This window comes from Podarcis melisellensis, assembly GCF_964234715.1.
Source record: "Podarcis melisellensis genome assembly, chromosome: 7".
NCBI lineage: Eukaryota > Metazoa > Chordata > Lepidosauria > Squamata > Lacertidae > Podarcis > Podarcis melisellensis.
Genome location: NC_138539.1, coordinates 38,398,259 through 38,414,558, shown reverse-complemented (window position 1 = coordinate 38,414,558; position 16,300 = coordinate 38,398,259). Strand labels below are relative to the sequence as shown.

At 40.5% G+C, this 16,300-nt stretch overlaps 1 protein-coding gene across 1 annotated transcript; it reads right to left on the bottom strand.

Annotated features, from left to right (window-relative positions):
• Nucleotides 1-1,490: 1,490 nt before the first annotated feature.
• LYPLA1 (lysophospholipase 1) lies at nt 1,491-15,986 on the bottom strand. Its single transcript, XM_081917661.1, has 9 exons — nt 15,753-15,986; nt 13,353-13,384; nt 12,803-12,868; nt 11,083-11,130; nt 9,293-9,363; nt 7,446-7,519; nt 6,200-6,301; nt 5,472-5,648; nt 1,491-4,256 (listed from the first exon to the last, which is right to left on the bottom strand). The coding sequence occupies exons 1-9, from the start codon at nt 15,819-15,821 to the stop codon at nt 4,203-4,205; spliced, it is 693 nt and encodes a 230-aa protein (XP_081773787.1). The 5' UTR covers nt 15,822-15,986; the 3' UTR covers nt 1,491-4,202.
• Between the last annotated feature and the right edge of the window lie 314 nt (nt 15,987-16,300).

The window sequence follows — 16,300 nt, the reverse complement described above, 5'->3', positions numbered from 1 at the left end:
GCTCGGCGAGGAGGAAACTACAGTTCCCGTTGCTTTTATTTTTGGGGTGTGGGGGAGAGGAATGCCTTTCAGATGTAAACTGCATGGTGTGTACGCATCCCTTGCTTTATGAGGCGCCCTAGTGGTGCTTGATCGGGGTGGGGTCTTACCCAGTTATAAGGCACAGAGGGTGGGTGGCCTGTAAGCGGAAAGAGGGCGGGTGTGGGATGCGGGAAGGTTTCTTCAGCTCAAAGTCGATTTTTGGATATATTTCGCCCCCGCCATTTACTGGATATCGTACCTTTATGTCTCGCCTTGCAGCATTTTCTAACTACTGCAGGGATTTCCTATCGTCAGTTAAAAATTATGCTATGCGGTTCAGCATGCGCTGCCTAAGCATGCAGGACACCATAGCAAAGGCTTTCGGGGCAGTGAGTAAGAGTTGTTCTTGGACCAAGACAGTTTGTTACAAGTAGCCTGTGCTCCGGTGACCTAGCAACTGGATTATTGCTGCAGAGTACGGCTCTCAGGTTGTTAACTTTGGGGTAGCCAAATGAGATTTAGCACCAGTAGCACAAGTATCTTAAAAGGTCCGTTTTAAGCTGCTGCTTGTTTTATAAAGTCCTAAACGACTTGGGACCAAAATACTTGCAGGAACATTTCTACTAATAGTTATTTCTGAAGTCTACATTATTATTACTCAGACATCAACTGACATTTTTATTTTACCCAAACTTTTATTGCTTAAAAAATGTTAAAAAAATAAATACTAAGCCTTTAGCAGACCACCCTGGATGGGAGAAGGTTTGCCACTTTGGGGTGCTCCTGGATTCATCACTATCACTGGAGGCTCAGACGGTTTTGGTGACTAGGCGTGCCTTTTTCAGCTCCAGCTGGTTTGCCACCTATTATTCCTTTTGGACCGAGATTATTTGGCCACTGTACTCCATGTTCTGCCAACTTCCAGATTGTATTAGTGCAGTGAAGATGACGCAGAAACTTCAGTAGGTCCAAAATGCAGCAGCCAGATTGCAGGCTGATGTTCCATTTAGGTCTGATTTAACCCATTCTAAAACAGTTGCACTGGTTGCCTTCATTTCCAGGTGCAATTCAAGATGCTCACATTGGTGTTTAAAGCCCTAATATCTGAAAGACCACCTGCTTTTAATATTAAACTTCTCTATTGTAGCATCAGTTATCTCCCTACAAACATTGCGTCCCTTTGCAAGCAGTTAAAATAACTTTGTTTATTTGCTGACTCTTACTGCAAGATTTATTTTTTATTCTTGCTGCTGTTGTTCCTGAAATTATTACTATTTAGATAGTTAACTGTATGGATTTCAATGGGGGGGTTATACACATATATATTGCAAATGGCTTTGAGATTTATAAATGAAAGATAATATCAGGTCCTTTTAAAAGATGAAATATTCCCTTCTCCATCTTTTGCTTTACTTTACATATATAAAGTCTGCAGCCTTTACTCTGCTATCAAGAAATGGTTCATGTACTGGTTGTCCAGAGTTTATTTCACAGTAACAGAAAGGTTACAATTTTCAATTACAAGAAAGCGATTTCAACAAGACTTATTTCTATAAACAAATATAAAATCAAGATGTTACCTTAACTGTGTATTTCTACAACTCAGGGAAAAAGAAAGCCAAATTAAATTTGTTTATAAAATATCCCAGCCTAAACATATGGCTTTATTAACATCCTATACAATACATTCTTAAAACTATATTCATTTTGAATGTCAATAGCACCTATTTATAAAAAGATGCATTTTGCAGTTTAATGAAGTGCAATACACCTCACTAAGGCAAACATTTAATTAACAGATCTAGAATAACAAGTTAGAGTACTGTACTCCTTCAGCAATTCACTGCATTGACATTGTACAATACTTAAGGGAAAAATAAAGGCTACATCCTATCAGGGTAAAATGAAGCCATTGTTTTTTCCTTTGATGCAGCATTTATGCTGTAATATACATACAATATAATTAATATTTATCAGCAAGTTGGCAATTAAGTATTTCATCTAATACTGGATATCAAATTTTGATTTGACAAAATGTTACATGTCTATAATTTCAAAGTGAACTAAATGTGTATCTTATTGGAGTACTACCATTTTTATTTCAGTAGTTTACACAAGTTGATAAAACATGAATCTAGTCTAGTAAATCAAAGCATCTATTTTCACTATTGCTTAATAGAACATACTTTTTAGCAGACCAACTTCTGTTAAAGCAAGGATCTGAAAAAATTCACACGTTGCCAGAAAAATGACAGATTGCCTTCTGCTGCAAGCTATAATTTATATTGAAAACTATTCTCCAGTATAAACAGGACAAGCACTCAGGAGAGTCACACTGGTTTCATATTGAAATCCTGTGCACACCAGCTCTTGCAGAGGTCCTCAGCACTGAAATATCTTGGAAAGAAGGCTGAGTACAGAAGCATTCACTACTGTTTAAGGGCTGAATTCTATTCAGCAGAATTAAGTGGTAAAGCTGTTCCTGAAATGCATTGTATGCAATGTAGAAATCCATTTCTACAAATGGAAAGGTGGCATGTTACAGTTCTTCATTCAAACTATCCCCTAGCACACAGCAAGTTAGAGAGACTGCTAAGAACAGTCAAACCTATTATTCTTTCATTTGAAATCTGAACTTGTGCAGACCAGGAACCACTTTACTGCCTAATTCTGTTGGTATATAGATGGCCCTGAGGCTACAGAAAGTCCAGCAAGGCTCAAGGAATGTGATATACAAAGCTAGATAGGAGAAGTACTTACAGTCACATTACAAACATCCTTGGAACACTGTAACATCTGTAACTTAATAAATGCTTGTCTTCGTGCACATATGACTGTGTTGGATTGTATTCCTACGCTTGGATTATATGCATAAAGAAGAGAGATAATAGAAGAAACCCCAGAAGCTGTAATTTCAACATCATTAAGAATAAGATATGTATCAGCAATGTAATGCCAAGACAGTTAGCAAAATAGTGGAACTTCAGTGATGGCCTGGAAGAGAGGGGAAATTTCCAAACTTTTCTACATATTTATGATTTGCACTACCACCAAATCTGCAATACTGCTTCTGAATACATTACATGAAAATTTTTGAAGCTGGCTATACAAGTTACTTAGGAAGCTTCAAATTTTATTTGTATATGTATAGATTAAAATGCAATAAGGTTTGGCAGGTTGAGCAAGGGAGAATATTTTATTTCTCAAATATTTACCATAACTTTAGGATGTGAGGGAGATACTAGTCTGACAAAGACTTGAAGTCTGAAACATTTTAAAACAAAAAAGTCACACTGTTGTCCTAAGTGTGCAAAGAAAAATGAGTCCAATGACTTTTCTAGATCCACTTGTCTATTACATCCGTGGTTGTACCACAGCACATTCCTGCTTTTGCTATAGAAGAAAGCAATTTACAATAAATTGTTCATAAAATATATTCTTTTACTTTTAATTAAGAAATTTTACAAGGCTACTTAAGAGGATTTGGGAGCTTAAGTTTTGCAACACTTTAACAGAGCTTATGCTAGGAATTCAATGTATTAAAGATTTATATTAAAATCATATTAAGTACAGTTGAGTGGGAATCTGACTTAGAGATCAGGTGCTTTAAGTTTTCACAGTAGCCTGACACACAGGGAAGTGATAATACTGTATTTCATCAATGTGCAGGAATAATTAAAGACTGGGCAACAGTCTTCCCTTGCTCATGCAATAATATTGATTAAACGTGATCTTTAAGTATATATACTTATCCTACCACTGCATGCTTACTCAGTTTTACATACTGCATATTGTATGTATAATACATTAATGCCAATTTTGCAAGCAGTAATGAAACAGGTCTGGAACATAAACTGTTCTCATTTAAACAATTATTTTAAAGAAGAGGTATTCAGTTATCAAGAGACAAATGTAAATTTGGAACAATCAAGCATGGAGGAGTATACCTAATTATATTCTAACATGCTTTTCCTCTGCCTTGCATCTACACTGCGGCCAGTGAAGTTTGAGCGGCCAGTGAAGTAAGAGCATTACTTCTCAAAGTTATGTGATCTATTCATTGCAATACAGTTAACACTGTAGGCACAGAAATACTTTAGAAATGGCTGCATGAAAAGAAAGAATTTAGTACAGGTGACAACTGCTGCTGGTGCATTTAACAAAAGGTTTCTCACATAGTTTCAGTCAATTGGAGGTAGTTGCTTGTCAATAAACTGCTTCACATCCATCATTTCCTGTTAAGGGATAAAAAACAGTGATCTGGTTTAATTACCCATATTGCAGGAATCAATACACAATAAAACCAAGCCTTTGGCTGGATTCCTTACAATGCAAAGTCATTCTTACCCTGGAAAGCATTGATTCTTTTCCATTCAACCAAACTTAAAACACGAACTGTCATTTTACGGTACTAAAAAAGAAAGTCCCACATACAGTCAGCCTGCCATTGTATCTGCACCGTTTTGGACCAAGAGTCTTTCCAAATTGAGTGTTGTGACACGTTAGTGTGTTGGCTGCAGTGTGTAGATGTGTCACGCAAACACTCCCCACTCCTTCCAGGGCTGGAAGTGATTAGTTTAACCTCCGGTTTGCTAGTAAAACTGATTTACTGTGTTGCAAAATGATGCATGTCTAAAAAGTGTGTCACCAACATGAAAAATTTTGAAAGCTTTGCTCTAACCTGTGAGCCCCATTGAACTTAAAGGTAAGGTAAAGGTACCCCTGCCCGTACGGGCCAGTCTTGACAGACTCTGGGGTTGTGCGCCCATCTCACTTAAGAGGCCAGGGGCCAGCGCTGTCCGGAGACACTTCCGGGTCACGTGGCCAGCGTGACATCGCAGCTCTGGCGAGCCAGAGCCGCACACGGAAACGCCGTTTACCTTCCCGCTGGTAAGCGGTCCCTATTTATCTACTTGCACCCGGAGGTGCTTTTGAACTGCTAGGTTGGCAGGCGCTGGGACCGAGCAGCGGGAGCGCACCCCGCCGCAGGGATTCGAACCGCCGACCTTTCGATCGGCAAGTCCTAGGCGCTGAGGCTTTAACCCACAGCGCCACCTGCGTCCCTCCATTGAACTTACTGGGACTTATTTCTGATTACAGATGTATGACTGCATAGCATATAATGTCAGGAGGTTCCATGCTAAGGAAGTTAGAATTATGTTCCAAAATACTGGATATTTAGTTGGTTCAATTCACTATACCTGAAAATGTGATATTACTTAGAAAGAGGAAGTGCAGGACAATGTTAAGTCTATTACAGTTGTATCCTTTCCTTCAACTGTATCCATTGAATGAGTTTTTAAAATGTTTAATAACTTTCAACTAGTTCTTGAAAATAAAATTATATTGTTACAATTGTTTCAAGGCCTTATATACTAGTATGGCTTAAATGGAAAACAAAGAAACAGAACATCAGTTCAGATGACATCAGTATTTTGCAGAACAATTACCTCGATACACGAGCTATGCATCATGCCCGAATAAGTTTTAAAACTTATGTTGCCAGGATTTAACATAGTCTTTAGTGTCTCAGAAGTGACAGAACCAAACATAAGCGGAACTAAAGGATCGCGGTCACCATGGCACTGGAAAATGGGAATGTCTCTGTTGACGCAGTTGATAGGACCCTGTCAAAAGGCAATATGTTAGAACATTAAGAGGTGAAAGGTATGCACAACTTTTTATTTTAGCCCTCCAAGCAGTTCACCATCCCTTTCATCTCATTGCTCTATGACATAGGTTAGTCTGAGTCACAGTGGCTAGGTCAGCATCATGAAGTCAACTTTGTGGCTGGATGGGGAAAGGAATCTGGAAGGCACCCCACTGGCTAAGCCTCTCATACTAACACTTTAAGGAAAATATCCTTTTCATGTGCTGTTCTAGTGAAAGGTTCTGAAGAAACATCCAGCTGATATCACAATACCTTCTTTAGAAATGCATGAAACCTGTTTTAAGTTCTTGGGTTCATGAAATACTGTTTATATTTTTCTATAGTCAAGATCTAAGAAGAGAAATGGACCAAACAGAATGCTCTTTAACTTGCTGTAAGCTGCCTTTATCACTGACTATGATAATTATACCTCTCTGTCATGAGAACTGAATGCAGAAATATAAATGGAAAGCTTTTTTAATATAACCAACCTCAGTTCTTTTGAATTTTAGAACAGCAGTACACTACCTGTGGAAATGAGGTCCGCAGCGGAAGCCAACAGCTGAGTGCTACAACACCCCCCAGCTTCTGATTTGTTGTGAGAGCTGTGTACAGCGATAAAGCTCCTCCCTAGTGAAACCAAAAGAGCACTCATTACTGCAATTACATATTAAAATATGCACACTGAAAATGCTGTAATTTCAGATAGGCTTCCTTACCAACATTTAGAAACTGGTCAAACAGCACATCTGCATTTTTATATACTAGAATCATAAACTCATAGATCTTTACATTAATGGTTCTCAAAATACAAGGCAGATCTCCTTAAGGCATTATGTTCTCCCACTATCCCAACTCTCTTCAAGTGTGTGCTGTATTTGAATCTTTCACTTCCAATCCTTGGGCTGATTGTTAAACATTTGTTTTCCTATGGGCACTTCTACAAGGACCTGGAAGGATGTTGGAGTTCAGGTGGCCCAGCTCCTTTCCTTTCATTTGGATAAGAATGAGCAAAGTGGCTGGGTTTTGGGACACTACTGAAGAGGTGCAAAGGGGTCTGTGAAACTATTTATTGTAAAACTGTATTTTAAAAATAGCAAATCTGTCTTTGTTACAGCTTGCTCTAGGCAGTCTCTGCTGTACAGCAAATGCAACCATACTAACTCCCCATGCACAAGATCCATACTTAATTAAAAATATTAGTCCTTTATGATAGCTTGAGCTCCAAGGGACCACTTCATCTCCTGTACCTCATGCTCTTAACCTAGACATTATAACATCTACAAGCAAAGTAAAAATGATCGAAACATATTCTTCAGTGGTTGCTCCACAGATTGTGCATTCCTGTATCAGAGTGCATGCCAAGATCAGAGCATTCTCTAAAAGGTCTGCAAGGTATATTTCAAGCAGAACTATCAGTGCCAAGAACATATGGAACTAACTTTTATTTTTAGCCTATTTTATGAGTTTGAAATTTGCTACTCAACCTGAGCTTTGAAGAAAGATAAATAGGAGTAAGTCCCAATCGACAAAGACTCCAGGAAAACTTTATGCTGCCAAATGCTAAACAACTAGGATGAACATAGGCACAAGAAAATGTCACTAAAAATGTGCTGTGGGTCTTTTGAAGGTCACGGGGGGGGGGAATGGTAAGTGGAAAAACTATCTAGATCCTATGTTATATGGTAATAATAGCAGGTGTGTCATACTATAAAAGTCACTTTCAACTTACACAGAAATAGTGCTAGATGTAAAAAAAAGTAATTGCCTTTACCTGAGAAAATCCTCCCAAAATTATTCGGTTTGAGGGTATTCCATTCCTTACTTCTTGCTCAATAAGTGCTTTCACTGCAACCATAAAAAGCAAACTGTTAATGGTCATCACAAAAAAGTAGAAAATTGACTGTCATGGAGAGAGAAACTGTGGGGCTAACAGGTAAAGATGAGACATTTATCCAATTATCCAGCTGCAGGCAAGGCTACAGATAATGCCTCTTGCTAGGCATATAAAGCCTCACCTAAAAGACTACCTCAGGACGCAGTAAAACAGGCAAAGGTTTAAACTGAAATACTTTATTGTCTCTTGTACAACTTGTATACAGTGAGATTACATGATCACCCCCCACTCAGCTCTCTTAGTCTTAATTCCCCTCGTTTACTGACGCACACCCAGCAAACCCGAAAGTCAGTTGCCCTGTTGTTATCTTTTCATTCAGCAGCCTAACAGCCCACGGATAGAAGCTGTTCTTTACCCTGTTGGTGCGACTAATCATGCTTCTGTATCTTCTGCCCAAGGGCAGGAGATCAAGAAAGTGCAAGCCAGGGTGTGAATCATCCCTGAGAATTTTGCTCACTCTCCTGATGCAACATTCTTCCACTATTTCATCCAGTGGATTCACGGGACAGCCCATAATACTCTCCTAGCAATCAGTGAAATTCTACAAATTGACAAATATGACTCCATCTACCCTAAAGTTATGGTCCAAGACACCTTCAAGAGGGTGAGCCATTTTCCCATGCCTTTCCACTTTGTCTGCTTACCTGTACAGTATATACCAATTTTTAATCCAAGGCTCCCAAAGCAGTGAACTATATATATTAATACAAATAAAATATATAATAAGTGCAGTTGATCAATCAAAACGAAACTGCATAAGAATTGAGCCCCAAATATAGATCATGTAATAGGATTTGATTATGACTAGGTGGAGTGCATTGGAGGTTGCAGAAATCTCCCATTCTACTTTGGTTAGTTGTGGGAGCAAAGAAGTAATCAGAACCACCTTGTTAGGGTTTCTTCTCAAATTCAGATTAGTGGTACCTCTGGATGTAAACGGGATCCGTTTCGGAGCCCTGTTCACATCCTGAAATGAACGCAACCTGTGTCTGCGGGTTGCGATTCACCGCTTCCGTGCATGACGTCATTTTGAGCGTTTGCGTATGCACGAGTGGCGAAACCCGGGAGTAACGCGCTCTGTTACTTCCGGGTTGCCACAGAGCGCAACCCGAAAATACTTAACCTGAAGCTACTTCAACCCAAGGTAGGACTGTACTTTAAGCTATTTGTCCGCAACATACCTATTTGTCTGCAACATAAATGATGTAATTGCAAGCAGAAAAAGGAAGAATGAAGAGAGGTGAGAAATAGGAATAGTATTCAAAAAGTTGAGTGACATAATGGGATACAGCCCCTGGTCAAAAGAAATGTCCCGACTACAATGCCACAATGTGGCAACACCCATTCTATTAAGATTGTAGTCATTCTGTGGTTTGGATCAGCACAGGAATAGGGGCCCATTTTTCCTCAGAGGACTGAATTCTGGGAAGGCCCAAAATGTGCAGGGTGACCATACACATAGCTTTCGTGCCATACACTAAAAAATTGGCTCCATTTCTCACTGTACAACACAGAAACGCAGCAAGCTGCCCATGAAGATGTAGTTAAATACCAGTTGCTGGGAAGCACAAGAAGAGAAAACACTGTTGTGCTCATGTCCTGCTTATGGGCTTCCCATAGGCATCTGGCTGGCAACTGCGAGAACAGGATGCTGGACTAGATGGGTCTGATCAAAAAAGCTCTGCTCATGCAGTGAGCATAACATTGTTATAGACAGAACATACCATTCTCTGATGCTTGCTTAATCCCAGCTTCATCTTCCTGTGAATCTGGAGCGAGGCCAATGATATCAAACCTTAAATGAAACAATGTAGATAAATTTAGTGGGAAAGGTTTTAAAGCACTATCTGGCTTTCTTTCTTTCTTTCTTTCTTTCTTTCTTTCTTTCTTTCTTTCTTTCTTTCTTTCTTTCTTTCTTTCTTTCTTTCTTTCTTATTATTATTGCACACCCAGGAAGTGATTTAAAAAATGTAATCCATAGTATTAGCAGAATAAAGCCTTTTCTTTACGCTGTAATATAAAAAGGGTGACAAAACCTTTGGTACTGAAAGTCTGTGTCTCTAAACTTTTACAGATAATCTAAGTGGTGAACTGCCATAGGTCAGATGAGGGCTTGAGAAACAGCCTCTTCCAAGGAAAGCAAGCAAGGCAGCAGCTGGACAAGAACTAAAAGCTTACATGGGCTATAGCAGGTTTAGTCAATGTGTTGCTGCAGATGTTTATGAACTACAACTGCCATCATTCCTGATCATTTGTGATGCTGGCTAGAGGTGATGGGAATTAGGCACCAACAGCACTTGAACTACGCTCAACTACAGGAACAGCAGTAGTTCTATCATCAAGACAAATAAATTGAGTAAAGGTTTTAGGAGACTATGGTGTAGCAAGCTTAAAGGTTAGGTGACATAGTCAACAGTAGACTGAGATACAGAAACCTGAGGGGGAAATAGCCAGAGTATGTACAGACAAGGAAAGAAGAGGACAAATGAACAGGCATAGAAAACCTTACACAGGGTCTTAGGGATCAAAGCTGAATGCTTCTGGCAGGAAGGGATTGTTGGGGAGAAACAACTGTCTGCAAAGAATTGTGGCTGAATGAACGCAGGATGGAGATCAAGGATTTGAGGAAACGGTTCAATGGATGGAGTTGAAGAAGGGAGAGGCAAGCAAGAGGTAGGGTTAGCTATACTGGTCACTTTTTCTGGTAATACGTCTGAGCTTTTAAGCACTTTGTGAACGATTATAAAATGATATAGCTTTCTGCCACTAAATCTGTGTGTAGGGAAGAAAGCTGCCTGTCATCCAGCTTTTAAAAGTCTTAGAGCTCCAATATCAGCAACTCTTAACAGGAACATGAGCTTTGAAACAAACCACAGATCAGATCTAAACCAGAGAAGGTTACTGTGCCTTTATGATAGGCATAAAAGGCACATTTATGATTGAAACCAAACAGCAACATGTGCTATACAGGAGGAATACAAAGCAAACTCTGAACAAGGCCATGCGTCAGTACCCAAATTCATGTGAATGAAAGGAAACACTGGCATAATGGGCAGCAATGTGTCTGACTATGTGCTCCAGGCATCCCCAACCTTCGACCCTCCAGATGTTTTGGACTACAATTCCTACCATCCCTGCCCACTGGTCCTGTTAGCTAGGGATCATGGGGGTTGTAGGCCAAAACATCTGGAGGGCCGCAGGTTGGGGATGCCTGTGCTAGACTAAACATAGGCCTCTTCCTCTTTATGAGCTGCAGTCCATAGAAAAGACACAACTGTGACCATAGTCCATTATATCATACATTACGTGGAAATTAAGGTTACTATAGGTTCAATCAGTGTTTATTGCATCCATATCCCTTCCTTATTTTACTATGTAGTGACCAAAATCAATCTCCTCTCCTCTGTCTCCTTCAATATTCCTCCATTTGGAATAAATAACATTGTACGTTCAGGGACAGAGAATGCAACAAACCTAAAAAAAATGACAAAATTCTTGCAAATCCACTACTTACCAAGAAGGCATAGCCATGTTCATGTTTAAAGAAACTGGCATAACTGGCCTGGAAATTGGGGAGAAAGGTTTTTTTTTTAAATTAGCAAAAACATTCAAAACAATCATTTTCATGTGTTTCTGTAATATATAAATGGTACCATCACTAACTCCTGATAAGACCATATCACAATAGGCAGACCTCCTTAGAGAGAAACTTTGTAACTGGCCAAGACAGGAAATGAATTTTTCTGACCCTCTTACCCCTGCTCAAATACCTGTCATGTCTTGGTCAACAAATATGGTGACCCATCACAATTAGTGCTATGTGAATCATGTACATTTCTCCACCTGTGCTCACTGACCCACTGGGAGTCAATAGATCATTTCCTGGTATTTCACACATTCTGTTTTCCTGTGTTCCTTCTGTCATGAAACAAAGTACATGTTATGGACCTATTCTTTCCTACCTTTTCAACCTGCCAGCCCCTAAATAAGACTAATACTGAGCATTTTGATCCAAGACTTGGGCATAAAGGGCTTTTTTCCATTCCTGAAATCTTTTATCTTGGTTGGCTTACTTGGACAAGGCAGTATAATACATAACTTAGGATTCACCATGAGGATTTTGTGTGTTTGGGACCCACCTTCAGCCCCACCCCTTCATTGAAGTCATATTCCTTGTTTTGCAGTTCTGTCAAGTGGTACTTCCCAGGTGGGCCCAAGCCACCATTTGGGAATCAGTGTCCTATAATAAAAAAACCGTACATACTTGTAAGATACATGGCAAAGCATGGACTTAATGTGGGATATTGAAGATTCTATCACTTTAAGTCATAAGCTTAATGACTTCATTTATAGCTCATGTTCTCTTTGAAATTCATTTTTGTGTACCTGAGAATGATCAAAGCATGGTTTTTTCAAGCTCACACCTAAATTACCTCACTATTTCTTCAGTCTCTCTCTAAAGTGTCAGGCTGCACTCTGCACCACAACCTGTACAATCCCTCAAGTTATTTAAGGATATTCCACAGGAGAGGAAATTCTAATGTAATCCAGAGCCCCTGTAATGATAAAACCTAAAAATGTTTCAGATGGAAGCCTGTAGGCGCCTGCATTTCCCTGCTACCTTGTATTTCTGATTGTTGCACCATACTGTTAGCCACTCTGTGCTCCCACTGGGAGAAAGGGTGGGATATAGGGAAACAAATAAATAATAATACATCTGGGGAATCTCTTGGATGCATGCTGTTGAGCCCCACAAGCAGATTTTTGCAGCCATTTGGTCATCTCAAGCAGATAGAAATTCTAGATGCAGGTAACCAAGGATTTGCCTTCTTGTCTGTAATGCTGAATGTGTGATGGAAGGAATCACCATTCAAAGACATGACAGACAAGTGAAAGGAAATCACTCAAATCACTGCTTGCTTGTTGGAAACTGCTACTCACTATTATCAAACAAGCAAGTGGTTGGAACATGAAAAATCTCCAAAAAACCAAACTATTAATCAGGGAATTAAAACTGTGCCTTTATGTTGTGTGCAATTAACTGAAATCACAGAAATATGCTTAATAGACATGAATATTTAATTTTAAGAAGAACCAAAAAGCTGAATGTATAGCAACTCCTTGTTTATCAAAGAAAACCTTCAGGCCGTCTGTTACAAAACATGTAATTGGCATCTAATTTTGAAAATGGGCTTGGGGGAAGAACAGTAACAAAAAAGGATTAATATACTTACGCATGTGGGCAAATATACTTTATGTGTGGGCTTCTGATTCCAGCAAATGCTTCTGCCCACCCATGCCTATTAAAATACAGACAAAACAAAAAAGCTTGTCATTTAAAATCTTCCAGTTCATTTAAATATACCTATCTAAAGTCATTACTTATGTCATAATTTAGCCATCCTCTTTTTTAGTATATAAAACCAAACACTTAAAAGGAGGGTCCAGTTCTATCAGGATTAAGGCCACTCCCACTGATAATACTAACAATGCTATACTGTTGTTCCATGTGGCATGTGCAAGGGGAGTAAAATGCAGAATTTTTAAAAAAGTAATAAAACTAGTCTGAAAAATCCCAGGATATAGTAATCCTGTTCAGAAGTAATGTTATTAACATATGGAGGTTGAGCACTGCATGTACACAAGCCAGTAATAAGCTGTCATGAGGGGAGCTTATGTAGATTTGGCTGCGGTGAGAATTCAACACATAGCATATTCTCTTGTAAGTAGCAAGCTGCATTTTTAAAGGCTAAGATCATATAGCAAGCTAAATATTTCACTTACCCAGTATCTCCTAATCCATGAAGAAATATGACCTAGAAGTTAACAGCACATTAATTAGACTATTTGTTTTTTAAAAATATTACATGGTACAAAGCTATCTACAGTGAGCATGCACCTAACTCTTCAGCAACTACCCACATACTTCCATTAAATCTTGACTCCACATGTAAACAAATAAAGGGAGCTCATATGATAAGGACAGAAGAAGGATATAACTGTTGTTCTCATTCAAACACCAGAAGCCATCTATATACAGTAAGGCTTCTTTGACAAGCATAAACTCACAGCTGGTTCACATATTTTTGTATTTGGAGAAGAATATGAACAGTTGGTTGACAATTCGAAGATTGCTTTTAATAACCATCTTGAAAACATATTCCATATGGCTAGAATTGGCTAGTATGTAAAGCTAGAATTCCCATAGCAGTGGAGTGAAGAGAAATGGTTCAATTCCATCTATTTTGTATTCTATTTGCACCTTTAAGTTATAAGCAATATTTGATTGGAGGTTACTGGGTTTAATTCTTGTCTACTGGTATTTACAGTTGTCTATAGTGAAAACATTTGTTGAAATGTATTTGGTAGTTGAACTGTGAACCACATTCACCTTGGGCACCTGCTTGAGGTTCACCTTTTTCTTTTTTCACAATGAATCCATCATGTATGTAAACAAGTCATTCAAAACTTTGCACGGCAGCTCCTCCATGCAGTAACTATCATCCTGAGTACTGAATCACCATGTTGATCAGTTCCAACCTTGTGATTATGCCCATAGCACTGTAAGCAATGTAGTGCTGTGTTCCTCTGACTTGGTGGGACTTCCAAAGAATCATGCACAGGACTGCATTGCACATATTTTAAAGATAAAAGAATTTGGGGTGGGGAAAACCAGTGCAGCAAGGCACACGTAAACTGTTCAACATACAGAGCAGTCACCTCACAGATCACTGTGTGTGGTCCCTCCTATGCAAAAGCACCTATGAGAACCAAAACCCAATTTGTATTAAAGTTTGTGTGATACTGTTCTGGTTTGACCTTGTAGTGTGAGGTAGGTAGCAAGTTTCTGAGCTGGGAGCAAAGCCAGGAAGCTCAGAACCACTTGGCAAGAAGAAACTGCATGCTGGTTGATGCTCTGGTGGTTCCATTTTTACCTCTGCCCTCAAAATAGCACTACAGAATCAAACTGGCCACTCATATGTCTTTGAAATAAATTGTTCTTGTTTCTTCCTTCCTTTCCTTATAATGAATGTTTGTTTATTTTGTCCTTTCATTGTGACGAGCCTTTCTATATTCCTTTTCCTTATAATTATTATGAATCCTCAGGGATATAGGGCCCCACCAACCTAATTAGCAGGAGCTTGTGCTTCTCATCAAGTTATTCATTATAAATTCTCACCACCTAAGCAAATAAAATGCTTAGGTGGGACACTTCTGCATGGAAACTGACACTAAAATAACTCACTTAGTTCTACTTCGCGCTTCTGGTTATTCTGGTGCAAGTGTTCATATTCCAAACACTTTTGAAAGACACAGCAAAAGGTGATGAAATGTTTTGTTGCAGCCAAGTCTCTCAACAAATGAGAGCATGTGCTGGCTTCCCAAAGCCTTCTCAGCAATTTATCCGATTGCCGTGACATTCAGTTGCGATTTCCCCACCTGCCCACACAGGATTTGACACCGAGGCCGTGAAATGCAAAGTATTTTTAATTTTAACACAAGAAATTACTACTTAGGGTCTTGCTCATAAACTTGGATTAGCACCATCTGAGGCAAGGAAAGGACCCAAGCGGCTGCACGGTCTTAAGATTTTCAAGCGCAACAATGCTTTGTTCGGCTCATATTGTGAAACCTGGCGATATTCGGCCAGATTTTGTTTTTCTTCCCTGAAGAGGGAGGAAGGGGAAGAGAACGCTGTTTGGTTTCTGCAAGAACTGCTTGCATAATATGCATCTTTACCATATATCAAAACTGTTGATCCACCGCGCGTCTGTTCATACTGCGTACTTAACATTCACCGCACTTAAAAGAGTAAGCCCGGCTACCTCGAGCAAAACCCAGGACTTTTACCTACAAGGGGGCGGCGGCGGCTGAGGTGTGGCTCAAGGGCATTACCGCCCACCGGAGACAGGCGAGGGCGCCTGTCCAAAAGCCAGGCCAGGGGCAGGAGGCGAAAGGGGGGGAGGTGCTTACGGCGCTGCTGTGGGCCCTCCGACTCCAAAGCAAGTCGCGCTGCGTTCCGCGGGGCTTCCTCCCTAAGAGTCATCGAGTTTAGGAGTGCGACACCCAAGACGCCCACCCCCACCTCGCCAGCCCCTGCCTGCTCAACTCTCCCCCTCCCCAAAAAAAGACCACCCCCTCATTACGAGAGGCGCCTGGCGCTGCCGCTCCTTCTTCACTCACCGCGGCGGTGGCCTTTCTGGCGGCCGGGACGATGGCTGGCAGCGGGGCAGACATGTTGTTGCCGCACATACACTGGACTCTCCGACCCGCAGGGTGGGCGGGGGGAGGCCGGTGAGAAACCGTCGCGGGAGGGAGGAGGAACGGGCGTGGCGGGGAAACGGATTGGAAGGAAGAAAACGGGGAGGAAGCTCGGCCGGGCCCGCCTTCCCCGCCTCCTACGTCAGCGGAGGCGAGCGAGCGCACGCTCGTGCGTGCCTTTCTCTTGCGTGTGGCGTCAGCAAGCGAGGGCGGCCGTTAAAAGGGGGGCCCTCCCAAAAGCGTGTAGGCCTCTTCGGGTCGCTCGAGCGCCTGCTTTGTTGCTGTGGGATGGATTCGCACACGGGTGGTGGTGGTTTTTTTTTTTTATTAATAAAAGCACCACAACGGCTTCTGCTCAGCCTGCTTCTAGTATATTATTGCCGCCGCTTTTTGTTTTCTTCTTTCAAAAGGATGGGGAACGGGGTTTCGACTCCGTGGCCCGCAGCCAGGAATTATGGGAGTTGTAGTCC

Bases quoted from the DNA above. Each gene is read 5' to 3' on its own strand.
- LYPLA1 (XM_081917661.1), bottom strand. From the start codon at position 15,821: ATGTGCGGCAACAACATGTCTGCCCCGCTGCCAGCCATCGTCCCGGCC. The intron at 7,520-9,292 runs GTATGTTCTGTC...TTATGGTTGCAG, and splicing joins TAAGCAAGCATCAGAGAATG to TGAAAGCACTTATTGAGCAA. The intron at 6,302-7,445 runs GTAAAGGCAATT...TGGTTTCACTAG, and splicing joins TTTTGGGAGGATTTTCTCAG to GGAGGAGCTTTATCGCTGTA.